This window comes from Amphiprion ocellaris, chromosome 23 (genome assembly GCF_022539595.1).
Source record: "Amphiprion ocellaris isolate individual 3 ecotype Okinawa chromosome 23, ASM2253959v1, whole genome shotgun sequence".
NCBI lineage: Eukaryota > Metazoa > Chordata > Actinopteri > Pomacentridae > Amphiprion > Amphiprion ocellaris.
Genome location: NC_072788.1, coordinates 13445673 through 13458799, shown reverse-complemented (window position 1 = coordinate 13458799; position 13127 = coordinate 13445673). Strand labels below are relative to the sequence as shown.

Genomic DNA, 13127 nt, shown 5'->3' with positions numbered 1-13127 from the left:
TATGATTATAAGATATTATTATTATTATTATTATTATTATTATTATTATTATTATTATTATTATTATTATTATTATTATTATAGTCTGCTGATGTTTCCACTCTTCCTACTTGAACACAGGCATAATCCTTGTTTCCATCTAGTGTGTGAAGTGATGGGAATATCGCACAGTCACAGTGAAAGGTTTTTATTTATTTATTTATTTATTTGTTAACTGAGGCTTGATCACATTCATGAGAAGAGGAACTGACCTTACTGGGCTTGGAGAGGGTTTCAACACTTTACCAAATATGGCCTGTGCGGGGCGTGGGACACATTCTACTGTGGATGAGAGAGAGGGGATGCGCCGCCGATTACGCACGGCGTTCCAGGAACTGTACGCATATTAAAAAGCTTGAAAGATAACTCCAGTGCTTTAAATCGGTAAGATCAATCCTCAATCTTTCATTTTCTCTTAAATATTTCACGTAGATGTTAGTTGTTGGAGTTTATCTTGGTCTATTTCTGGAACGGAGCTGGCACGGGGCGCGGTATGTCCGCTATTTGAGACGGAAAATCTCTTTATTACTCATTTAATATGCCATATAGGATGTGTTTGTTTTACAGATCACACACATGCTTGTACATTTATCTCTTCTTGTTTTTGCTGTAATACCTGTGTGTCTGCTGCTTGCAGCTTTTATTCTCCTAAACGAGGATATAACAGCAGCTGTTGAAGTATTTCAGGTTAAAAAGTTTGCTTTACCCTCATTTCACACCTGTGTAAATGATCAGCTACTCTGTAAACAGCAGTAATGGCCTGATTTGTTTTAGTAAAGACCCGACTGTGAGGCATGCATGGTATGCAGAGCCTTCTCTGAAACCAGAAGAGCAAAACCAAAACCTGGTTTCCTGTCAGCAGCAAGGAGCCACACACACCACACAACCACATTCTCAACAGCTGCTTCTCTCTCAGCCAGAAAACTAGGAGCTCAGACATGATCGGTGTGTTTAAACTTGCAGATTTCACCAGAAACTCAAAGATAGTGCATGAAAGCTTGTGTTGTACAAGTCTCTTTGTAGTTACCTAAGATTGCAGCTAAAAAGAGCTGCACTTCTGTGTAACTTCTGGCTTGATTCCCATATTGTCTGAAAAGGTGATTAAGTGCCTTTCTGGTTTGTGTTAACAGTGTGTGTGTGTTCCTGTGGACGTGCTATTAGCTCTGCAGATCCGCTTCCTGTGTATGAGTCTCATTAGACCTAACAGGAAGAGGGGCATTGGAGTTAAGGGCTAATGAAGTTACCAATGTTTAGGGTTTGGCAGAGAGAAGGAGCATGTTTTTCTTCATGAACAATGCACAATGTCTGTCTCCTTCTACAACAGCACTCCTGGCCTTTCTAGCTCAAGTTACAAGTTTGATGTTTTGATCAATAATCAGTTTCTATCATGTGAATCATGAATACACTACCGTTCAAAAGTTTGGGGTCACTCAGGCAATTTCATGTTTTCCATGAAAACTCACACTTCACTAGGGTTTTCTAATCATCAATGAGCCTTTCAACACCATTAGCTAACACAATGTAGCATTAGAACACAGGAGTGATGGTTGCTGGAAATGTTTCTCTGAACCCCTATGTAGATATTCCATTAAAAATCATCTGTTTCCTGCTAGAATAATCATTTACCACATTAATATTGTCTAGACTGATTCATTTAATGTTATCTTCATTGAAAAAAAAATGCGTTTCTTTCAAGAATCATCACATTTCTAAGTGAGCCCAAACTTTTGAATGGTCATGTACATTTTGCAGGTTTTCAATTCAATTCAAATCAACTGAATTTTATTTATATAGCGCTGGTTACAATTCGGATTCTCTCAAGATGCTTTACAGATGCTATGCCTGAACCATGCATTTGCATGAAAATAGTCATGCGTGCTCGTTTTATCTAATCTGATAAATACATGAGATTTTGTTTGCTAGACAGCAGAATTTGGAGGATTTAGAGCACCTGCCATTAACACTAAGGATAACTGTGTTATTTGATGTCAGACTAAAGCAGGTTTCTGTCTTGAGGTTGGGAAAATGATTGTATGGTCACCTGTAATTGGGGAGATATCTTTTATTTTCAAGCCGCTCCTCCAATTAATAATCTTGTTTTCTTTTAAAGAGAAGAAGAAAAAACTTTATTATACTTTGTTTTGACTGCAAACAACACATCTCATAGAAAAATGCAGGCTAGTCATGACTAGTTCAAAGATAGAACTAGATTTTATCATTCTTACTTGTGAAGGTCTCCTTTAAAAGCTGCCTCATTCTGGAGTTTATCAGATTTTAAAGCCGCTGCTCACCAAACCGCACTGCAGGTCTGTTTAGTTCTCAGGTAAACATTGAACACTGACTTCCACTGCTAAGATGGAAACTTAAAGATGATTTAAAACTTGACGTCCACTAAAACCTGTGCCACTTTGGACACTTGAGGGCACCAGCGTCAAACTCCCTGGACTTCTATTTTAGACTGAGGGACTTTCCAATTCCTCTAAGCTCAAGCCGCCAAACTTCAGCTTCTTCTATACGCAGGTCACAGCCTGAACACCAATCTCATGCATTCCTTTGTTTTTACGCATCTGATATTTAAGCCCGGACATGTTAGTCACTGATGAAATTCAGAGGACACTTTCCTCAAAACATTGGGCCTCCATTCATTTATAGATGAAAAGGTTCTGATACTAATATTGTGTGTTTTTATATAGACTGCAGTTGAGAAGGGTCAGGCAGTCTTTATGAGGGAATATATCAAATTAAAGGATGCAGAATGTCATGAAGTTCAAACAGTAAGTTAAATTGTTGCAGCTCAGGCAGCGTACGTTGTTTATATTTCACATGTATACTGCAAAGCCTTGATTGCATTTTGTATCTATATATTTCATTTATTTCTTGTATATATCCTGATTACATTTATTGTCTTTCTGCAGAATATACTGACGGATGTCTCCAGAGTATGTAACAAGCAGTCGACACAGGATCTCACATTCAGTATTAGACTCATCCGAACCTTTGCTGGACTATAAAATTCACTTTTGACCCTGACGGACGGTGACATCCCATCATGCCGCTGCTCGTGTTCCCCACTTCCCAGCTGCTGTGGGTCCGTGTAGCCGCCCTGCTGTTCACCTGCGTGGCGTTCAGCGTCGTGGCACACGGAGCCCACGTGAACGGAGGCATGGCTGACTGGTGCATCTTCTGCTGGGCGTTCAGCTTCGCCTGCACCCTGGTGGTGCTGCTGGTGGAGCAGTTCGGCCTCCAGCCCCGCGTCCCCGTCTCCTGGTCCAACTTCCCCATCACTGTCGCCTGCTACGCCGCCCTCCTCTGCCTCTCTGCGTCCATCATCTTCCCAGTCTTTTTCCTCAGGGACCAGTGGATGAGCAAGGACATGCGCGACCATCGCATCGCCTCCACGGTCTTCTCCTGCCTGGCTGCGGTCGCCTACATGGGGGAGGTGAGCCTGTCCAAAGCGAGGCCGGGAGAGGTGGCAGGTTACATGGCGACGGCTCCAGGCTTACTCAAGGTGTGCCAGACCTTTTTGGCCTGCGTCATCTTCATCCTGGTCAGCGAGCCTGTGACCTACGACGGCCATGCGGCACTGAAGTGGTGCATGGCCGTGTACTGCATCTGCTTCATCCTCTCCATGGCTGTGGTGGTGCTGTGTGTGGGAGAATGCACCGGCTGCCTGCCCATCCCGTTCTCCAAGTTCCTGTCAGCATACGGACTCTTGGCGGTTATCATGTATCTGACGGCTACCATCATCTGGCCCGTGTTCCAGTTCGATAAGCATTACCAGAGCAGAGGCCGGGAATCTCCAAAAGTGATCGCCACGGCTGTGCTCACCGCTGTCAATTTTCTGCTTTACCTCGCCGACCTGGCCTACACCGCCAGGCTAGTGTTTGTCAGCGTCTGAGAAGAGCAGAAGCGAAGAAGAGAGACACGCTGAGCACTGAAGAACAGAAATAAAGGGGCTAAGAGCTTGAGTGGCTTCACAGAGCAGTGTAGCTAATTTCGAATGAAAAAAGACCCTTTTTGTCCTTTTTGTTTCCTATTTGTAAAATACTGAAATTAGATACATGGTAGCACCAAAAACCAAAGCTCCAGGACAGTGTGTGTGTTTGTAGGTGGCTGCAGTACAGTATTAGACCTCAAATGTGAAAAGATCTGTGTCGAATGTGCAGTATAGCATCGTGTAACAAAAAACAAGCTAAAATTCAATCAAGTCGACACACTGGAACACGGAACAACAACAGTCCAACACAAAGATTTGTTCGTCATTGTTTTGTTTGCCTTTTGTTAGTGAGGTTTTGTCTCCATAACAAAGTATCAGTATTGACACATTTTGAAATCATGTAATATGAATAAATGAAGTGTTTAGCTAAACCAATAAAGGTTTTATTTTAGTGCACATGTGGTGGAATCTGCAGCAGCCTTTGTTGCTGCCTTGATCCTTGCGGTAACTACAGAAATGAGATGAGATGAGGTGTCATAGACAACAGGAAGCAGATTCAACAAACTGTTATTCTGCACCTTTTTTCTCCTTTGCTGACATTTTGGGTTGGGGGTTGTTTTTATCCTTTAAAAGTTACACATTTTCACCCTTTATGCAACTGCTACATTAAATAGAAGAATTTTTGTTGGGAAATTTTGTCTTTTACAGAAACATACATTATACTGAAAAAGAGCAGATGTAATTTGGATTTATTATTATTTTATTAAATTAACAGAAGTCACTGCAACAGTGACAGCAGCTGGCTAGGCATCTATGCTGCACTGTGTGATTTCTTCAGTGAAATATTGATTTTTATTGTTTAAATTGACAGTTTCTCCTGAAGCTGAGAGTGATATGCAACGGCTTAGTCGGGCCAAAACTGACAATCAGGACGATTTCAGCTTCCTTTTAAAGGTAACTGCAGTAATCTAAGACCTTTTGCTGGTGGTGTAGCTGTTTGTGAAGTCCGTAGAGCCCCTTCGAGGACGACTTTTGCATCACCTCGCTCTGACTTTCACATTTCCTCTGACAAACAGAGAAAGCCTCAGCTGTGCTATGAAACAGTATCATGTGTTGTAGAAAACCACAGATGGTTGCGATCAAAGCTGCTCAGGCACCATGAAAACTTAGAAATAAAACTAGAGGAGCTGGTTCACCAGACTGTATCAGCGATCATGACTGCAGCATTGAGATGATGTAGTCATCACTGGGAATGTGACTGCATCACAGTAGTTTTAATGAGTTCAACACTGACTACATGTTGCAGTAGCGTGGCTGAAAGCATAGGTTTACCAGCTGAGAGTTGTATTGAATCTCTATATTGCTGAGCTCCTGTGGTGTGTGGTCTGTGGGTAGAACATCGAAGCACTGCAGGTTCAAATACAAGTCTTCACCCTCTTGGAGGTTTTCCCCTTTCATTGCTTTTCAACATTGAATGTTGCTGAATTTATTTTGGCTTTTTAAAACAAGAATTTCCCAAAAAAAAAGACTCTTTCATGTCAAAGTGAACACAGATTTCCAAAAGTAATGTAAATCAAAAATCTGAAATGTTAAATAGGTGATTGCATAAGTATTCACTCCCTTTAAAGTGACTTGAAGTAAACTTCAAGGTGCTTGAATTAACATAGTTACACAGTAAAATGGAGATTATCTGAGTGCAGTGAATGTCTCAGGGATTGTAGTACAAAGACTCCATTATCTGGAAGGTCCAGTGAATCAGTACTCCTGGATATAACTACATCATGAAGACAAAACACTCCAAGCATCTCTGTGAAAAGGTTATTGAACAACGTAAGTCAGGGGATGAATACAAGAAATTTTTCAGGAATGGGGTAAAATGGTAGCATCCAGATGTGCGGGGATGATTGAGACTCAAGGCTGTAAAGGTGCATCTACTAAATACTGACTTGAAGAGGGCGAATACTTATATAATCACTTACTATATGAGTCATAATTGAAATCAGTTGACCTTACTGGGTAGAAATCTGTTTTCACTTTGACATGGAAGAGTCTTTTTTGTGAATTCTTGTCAAAAAAGACAAACTATCCTGTACAGGATGTGTTGAAAAGCAATGAAAAGAGAAAATTTCCAAGGCAAGTGACTATTTCAGTTGTGATAACTGAACAGTTATCATATAGGGTAAATATAAAAATAGAGTAGATGACCACCTGAGGCCTTATCTGGGAGAAACAGACAGATGAACACGTCCGACTTTTTTAAGGGTTAAAACTAACAACAGAAACTAAAATCACTCATTTCAATTTGGTTGGTCATCTTTTAGCTTTGGAAAGGGTGTACATCAACTATTTTCAGTCTCACAAGACAGACAGATTTTACCACAAACCACTTTGCCGTGTGGAAGTTGCACTGTTTCACTTCAGTTTGTGACTATTGGAAGTCATTAGATATTTCACTTATTGTGGATCCCTTTTTAAGGATTTTAATGGCCCGACGTCTATTATAGTGTTAGATTATTTCTTTAATGCTTGCTGAGTTTGAATATCTAGTGTATATTTATTTAGTGTAACTGAACCAACTGATGGAAGAACAAAAAGCAACTCAAATCAGCGTCAGTCTTGTCAGAGGATTCTTGACCAACCAGAAGAATGGAATATTGTTAATTCTTATCAGTGTTTTTTAAAAATTCGACCTGATATTGGTAGGCTTCTGTCTGAAACTCCACTGTCTGTGGAAGATACAGATTTTGTGTTATTTTTTAAAAATCTGTTCCTGTGTACATGAATTGTTTGCTAATGAGTGGCCAAAACTATAAAGGCGGATTTCACAGAATCATATGTTGACTGGAAAATTCTTAATATCACAAATTTACAGATACGCAGAATGTTAGAAATGCTTCAGATTTTTTTTCAAGGCTGCCTAAATACACTCATATCATCATATTTCAAAGCCTTACTAGTCAGTTTGATTAATTTCTAATTTGACTCAACTGAAGGAAATGTGGGGAACTGTTCTGTTTTCAGATAAAATATCATTGCCTCAACTGTCAGAGCTCTAACTACTGTCATTCAAGAGGCCTATTCTCAGCACTTATACATCTAATTCAGTGATTTAGACAAACCTTTTGAGTTGCCAGGTGAACATAATATTGATGGTAATTTCATCAGCTAAAATAATGTTGGTAATTTCAACTCATTCAAAGTAAATTCACAGTAAAACTGAACTGAAATGGCTTGATAACTGCATGTTCCTTCAGGGTTTTTTGTCTCCTCCTCTATCAGGCAATTTCAGGTGGAGTTAGACTCAGAGGTGGAGCTCAAGTTTCAATTTATTTTTAATTCATTTTTCATGAGGAGAGCAGCCAAGTCAACAGAGAGTGAAACAAAACTACTTGAAAGCCACATTTGAACCCCACAGCAGGAGAGGGCGACAGAGGACTAATTTTCTGACATCCACCTGAATAATCTTGTGAAATAATGTCAAGTATTTAGACCATGAAATTACACTGTTGTATTTAAAACCACTGAAGCAATCTTTATATAATAGATGTTTGCTGTTAATTTCACTATTTTTTTTAACAGTTTTACAGTATTAGGCCTTTTTTTGTGCATTTTTTTCTATTTTGAGATTTTCACCATTTTTAAAAAATGATTTTTTTTAACGGTCTACTTTGTGGCATCAGTCAGCTCAGCCTTCGTCTTTCTTTCTGTGAGTTTTCTCTTCTTCTTATCCATGAATCAGCAACGACCGCTTCATATATTTAACAAGTTTTAGATGTTTTCAGTTGAAATAAGAACTGCAACCTGCTGCTATGGATTCTCTAATTCCTCTCACAAAAGCACTGTTCTTGTTATGTTTTTTGGTTGTCAGATTAAAGACGCACTTCCTTTGTGTTGGGAGTGATTTATACATGTTTGAAGACAGTATAACATAGTGACAACAAAATTTATATTGAAGCAATCAAAACACTGGTAGTGATTGTGAACTCAAAATTAGATTCATAAAAGCCAATTAAAGCAAAGAACTGTCATGAAATACATTTATTATAATGAGATTGTACATTTGGATTAGTAAATCTGCATTTGTGAAACAACAAAAAACTCACAATTGTGAAATGAAGTTTAAAAAAGGAAAACACAACATCATCTTCCATCACAAGTCACAGAAAATCAAACCTGATATCTAAAAAGATTTCATAACCTGAAGTTGATGACCTCGCATTACTCATGCAAATACTTGGTACTTACAATGAGAAACATCTTACTGAAGGTTCTATAAAGACCTTATTACAGCCACAACATTATTTCATAAGACAAACATGCACTTACTATTTTTATTATCAATAATTACTACAAATCAAATGCAGTGACGAACAAACACCCTCATAGAATCTCTCTAAAAGAATAGTAAGAGTTGTCAAAATGTCAAGAACAACTCAAAGGTTATGTTCAAAACTCTGTCCTAACACTATATGTCATTTTCTATGTAAGAATAAGTGTTTAAAAAAAAACAAACTCTTAAGACAACAACTGACAACAAGTCAACAGATGGACACAATGAACTGATGAACAATCAGCCAATTCACAGAACCCAAACCATCAACAAAACCTCATAAAACTACACCTGGCAGCAGGAAGAGAAAATTCATCATTGATGTCGAGGCAAAATTCTCCTCACGTTACTAAGTGAAATCTAAAAACACATCTGATTTTTTCATAGTAAAAAAATTTAACTAAGAAGAAGCTTAAAACATGTAAGACAAGGAAGATGGAAAAAATAGCAAATAAATGGACAAAAGCGTCAGTTTAAAATCTGACAAACAATTCTTGATCTTGATACTTATGTGTCGCCATGGTAGCAGAGCCCAACAATTCTCTACATAGGAATTTTGATCTGAGTGGTGATCAGTTGTAATCTAAGCTTCTCTCTGTCTCATGTGTGATGTTTGGCTATTCCAAAACTTGTTTAACCGGCTTGAGGAGAGCCTCAGCTGTTTTTTTCACTGCCTCATTTACTGACTTTGCTTTTTCAGCTTCTTGATATCCCATATAACCACCCACTGCTGCTCCTGCAGCTGCATAGACTCCTGCAGCTACAGGTAGTGTAAGACAAGATGCTGTAGCTACATCGAATGCAGCACCAGATACTGTAGCTGCAGATAATGCAACACCAGATGCTGCAACTGCAGGTAATGTAGTACCAGAAGCTGCAGCTGCAGGTAATCCATGAAGAGCTACTGTTTTGTTTTTTCTTAGTTCTAAAATAACTTTTGCAACCATACATGGCACACCCAGCAAAGCTCCCAACAATACTCCTGCAGTGAGACCAGCTAATTTTTTGAGTAAATCTGAGACTTCCCTCTTTGCCTGCTTCCAGATATCTTCAGGTAACATGTCTACTGCTGACCTGCCAATGCGTTGTACCTGCTGTTTTATCACTCTCCTCATTTCTCGCAGCATCTCATTGATGTAGCGCCCTCCACTCATCCCCATTTCTTTTACTGTTTGAAGCAGCTTTGCTACCTGGACCTGGTTGTTTCTGTATTTGTCCTGCTGGTTGTTCTTCCAGTACTTATTGTCAACAACACAGCAGCGGTTCCCACATTTCTCCAAGAGATCACACAGATACTTATTTTCACTGACAAACTCTTCAATCTTCATGCCGTCAGGAAGCTGATCACCATGAGTGAAGACAACTACAGCGTGTTTGAAAGCTTCCTCAGAAAAATAATCCTTGATCTTGGAAACTACCTCATTCTCCTGCCCTGTGAATCTCTCAGCTTTAAATAAAATGAGGAAAGCATCAAGCCCTTCAGAGCTCTCTATGATCATGTCTATTATCTCAGATTTAAAAGCATCATCAGAATTGCGACTGTCAAACATACCAGGAGTATCAATTACAGTGATGAGTCCGTCATCAACCTGTCTGGTTTCTTTCTGACATTTACTTGTTCCAGAGTTTGTAGTATGATGAATCTCAAACACATTCTCTCCAAGTATGGATCCGCCCAAGCTGCTTTTCCCAGTTCCAGTTTTCCCCAGCAGGACAATCCTTTCGTGTTGTGCTGGAAGAGAAAAATGGCATTTATCATAGCATCAGTACTTTGTACACACAGCAGTCAGAAATCACTATAAACAGGAACATCACTTTAGCTTGTTATGAATAGCAGTTATAAATATGACTTTAGTCTGAATGTTTTCTGTGTCAACAAGTTCATGCAGTTTCTCAGCCTCTGTTGTCTTGTGTAATAATCATTTATAGATTTATCCAGATCATTTCAGTAAATATGGACAGTAAATGGAAAAGCACTTGTTTAAAGTGTGTGCTCTATTTAGAGGCACAACACCCAATATCCTCCCTGGGATTCAATGACAATGAGTACAGTACATCAGGAAAAGAATGTGAAGTCAGCTTTGCTTGGTATTATCAATAGATAATCTTACATGGCTGATCCATCTGTGTTGCTCTAAATATTCCTGCAGCTTCTGGCAGCTGATTCAGGAGCTCACCTTCTGTCTTGTCCTTTGAATCAGATGTGGGATCTGCTGCTGCTCTCCTCTCTGTGGCTGTTTCTGAAACTGAAGGCAAAGTGTTTTAGGATGTTAGGCTTTGATAGGTGATAGTAGGTGACAGAAATGAGCACAATTAGCCTTTAGTTTCTTTTATCATCAGTCCAACCTTTGATACACAAAGACAACAAAGAAATGATAAAAGGTAAATAAAACTCTCAAATAGTCCTGCACATCTTGGCTGAGTTGGAGGAATCCAATTTTTATTGACAGTGATTTAACATGAAACAATGAACATCTCTTGATTCTACCAGCTGACTGCCCAAATACTTTATCAGGTGCATTAGTGTTCTATAAACTGCTGCAGTCAGATCTCTTTGACTTTCACGGTTTTCATCCAAGACAAAGAGTAAGAAGATCAGCATGCTTTACAAAACCCTGTAGCTGCATCAACATCAGATGTTTCATAGCAACTTTCCATAACAGGCTGTTTAACTCAGTTTTGCATTTTAGATATTTCATTCAGACGAATCCATACAAATGAAACCAAACCAAAACATTTTCATAGCAGAGACAAATCAAAACATGTCCGTGGAATCAATGTAACACAAACAGCACAGTTCAGTCAGTAATTTTACAGCTGAATGGGAACGTTCTCTCAACGTTGATTAACATTAGCTAATAGTTTTAATCCTTACAAACAAAATGTAATTAAATACTCAAAAAGCATTTTAGGAATATTATCATTTCCAATAATGTTCATATAAAGTTAATATATGGCATTGCCATTGCCATTGGCATTGCATCTGCACCCAACACAACCATTTAACTGAATCACTCATAAACTGATGCAAAAGCCCTGAATGTATTTAACATTCTCGTAATATTTCCATTGAGATTAGCCCAGATTCACTGTAAAACTAACACCATGCCATCAAAGATATGCTTTTAAATGTACAGCAAGTATCACAACGGACAGAGTTTATCAAGAAGAAACAGCTCTACCCACAGTTCAGATGAATATTACTGTTGTTCTTCAAACTAACGAGCATTAAGCACACCCCTCTGTTTATGAAGTAGTTAGCATTAATCAGTGATGCTTCCTGCATTCATGCACCAATAAGTATGATCCAGTACTATAATACACATCGTTCTGATTCAGGTCATTCTGCAGAAAGAGTGCTTTTGATACTTTATAAGTAAATGTCTGAATGGGTCATTTACATAAAATGTAGAAGCTTCAGTTAGCTGCTCGTATCCTCTTTTGGTTTTTTTGGCTCTTCTGCACCCCCTGGTCTCTGGGTAAAGTAAGCCTTAATGGTTTTCTCTACAGCTTCACTTGGAGATTTTGCTCCTTCAGATGCATCGTATCCTGCAAAAGCTCCCTTTACTGCTCCAGTTATAGCCTCCGATGAAGCTGTTGCTCTGAATGATAATGCCACTGCTCCAATTTCTGAAACCCCCTGTGCATTTCTAAGAGGGGATATAACTTTCTGTGTGACACCCAGCAATGCTCCTAACAGTACACCCGCTGCAACACCTGTCAGTCTGATCTGCAACGTTTCAAATACACTCATCTTAGCCATAGTTCTAATCTCTTCCTGTGACATGTCTCCTGATGACTATCCAATGTGCTCTTCCTCTTTTCGCATTTCTCTTTTCACTTCTTTCAGCACCTCATTAGTGTAGCACTGGCCGTTGTTTTCCTCAGTTATCTTGTCCGTTGTCCTGAGTAGCTCTGCCACTTGGACGCGATTGTTCCTGTAGCTGCCCTCTTCGTTATCTTTCCAGTATTTGCTATCGACCACGTGGCATCGGCCTCCACACTCCTTCACCAGCTCACTCAGGCCTTTGTTCCTACCGACAAAGTCCTCAATTGCCTTTCCCTCCGGCAGCTGGTCTCCATGAGTGAAGACAACTGCAGAATATCTCAGAGCATCTTCAGAAAAACACTGCCGTATTTTTTTGATCACGTCTTCCTCCTGCTTGGTGAATTTCTCCACTTTAAGCACGATGAGGAAGGCGTGAGGTCCAGGGGCGCACTCCGTGATACACCTCAGTACATCGGCCTTGAGTGACTCCTCAGACCCACATGTGTCAAAAAAACCCTGAGTGTCAATCAGAGTGATGTTTTTTCCATTGACACATTTGGTTTCTGCGCTGGACTGATATTCTTCAGTCATGGGTGAGTGGTTTATGTTGAACACCTTTTCTCCGAATATGGTGTTTGCCAGGCTGCTTTTTCCAGCTCCAGTTTTTCCCAGCAGGACAATCCTCCTTGCAGACAGCACTAGAAGAGAAGAGAGACTTTATATGAGCGGTTCACATTTCAACTTTTTCACCTATTTTTGTTACCAATTATTCTGCAGATTATTTTCCAGTTTGACTGTATATGGGTCAATAAATAATTGAGGGACTTTTGAAGTCAATGGGATATGTCTTGCATACATTTTAATTAAAAGAAAAAAAATAATGTTTTTAATGTTCATTATGATCATGTCTTTACAAATTCCATAATTATTTATTATGGAAGCAATCACTTATTTAAAAAAATGACTGGATATCACTAAAATGTCAACTAAATAACCGTCTGAATATAATTACAACCACCTTGTAATTAGCTAAACAATAATAAAATGATCTT

General features: G+C 39.2%; 2 protein-coding genes across 3 annotated transcripts; one reads left to right on the top strand and one right to left on the bottom strand.

Annotated features, from left to right (window-relative positions):
* Window positions 1-288: 288 nt before the first annotated feature.
* myadma (myeloid associated differentiation marker a) lies at window positions 289-4432 on the top strand. 2 transcript variants are annotated; one of them, XM_023275045.3, is made up of 2 exons: window positions 289-423; window positions 2955-4432. In XM_023275045.3, the coding sequence occupies exon 2, from the start codon at window positions 3089-3091 to the stop codon at window positions 3935-3937; it is 849 nt and encodes a 282-aa protein (XP_023130813.1). In that variant the 5' UTR covers window positions 289-423; window positions 2955-3088; the 3' UTR covers window positions 3938-4432. The 2 variants fall into 2 exon arrangements, with proteins under 2 accessions (XP_023130813.1, XP_023130814.1); XM_023275046.3 differs by having other exon boundaries at window positions 403-530.
* Window positions 4433-8985: 4553 nt separating this feature from the next.
* Window positions 8986-12768, bottom strand: LOC111571716 (GTPase IMAP family member 8-like). Its single transcript, XM_055007957.1, has 5 exons — window positions 12119-12768; window positions 11772-11956; window positions 10484-10552; window positions 9287-10038; window positions 8986-9066 (listed from the first exon to the last, which is right to left on the bottom strand). Exons 1-5 carry the CDS (start codon window positions 12664-12666, stop codon window positions 8986-8988), a joined length of 1635 nt encoding a protein of 544 aa, XP_054863932.1. The 5' UTR covers window positions 12667-12768.
* Between the last annotated feature and the right edge of the window lie 359 nt (window positions 12769-13127).

What these genes read in the sequence shown, in the direction of transcription:
- myadma (XM_023275045.3), top strand. Translation starts at nt 3,089, where the DNA reads ATGCCGCTGCTCGTGTTCCCCACTTCCCAGCTGCTGTGGGTCCGTGTA.
- LOC111571716 (XM_055007957.1), bottom strand. Translation starts at nt 12,666, where the DNA reads ATGACTGAAGAATATCAGTCCAGCGCAGAAACCAAATGTGTCAATGGA. An exon ending in TTCAAAGGACAAGACAGAAG is followed by an intron (nt 10,039 to 10,483) that starts GTGAGCTCCTGA and finishes TTTCTCTTCCAG; the next exon opens with CACAACACGAAAGGATTGTC. An exon ending in TAGCTGGTCTCACTGCAGGA is followed by an intron (nt 9,067 to 9,286) that starts GTATTGTTGGGA and finishes CACTACCTGTAG; the next exon opens with CTGCAGGAGTCTATGCAGCT.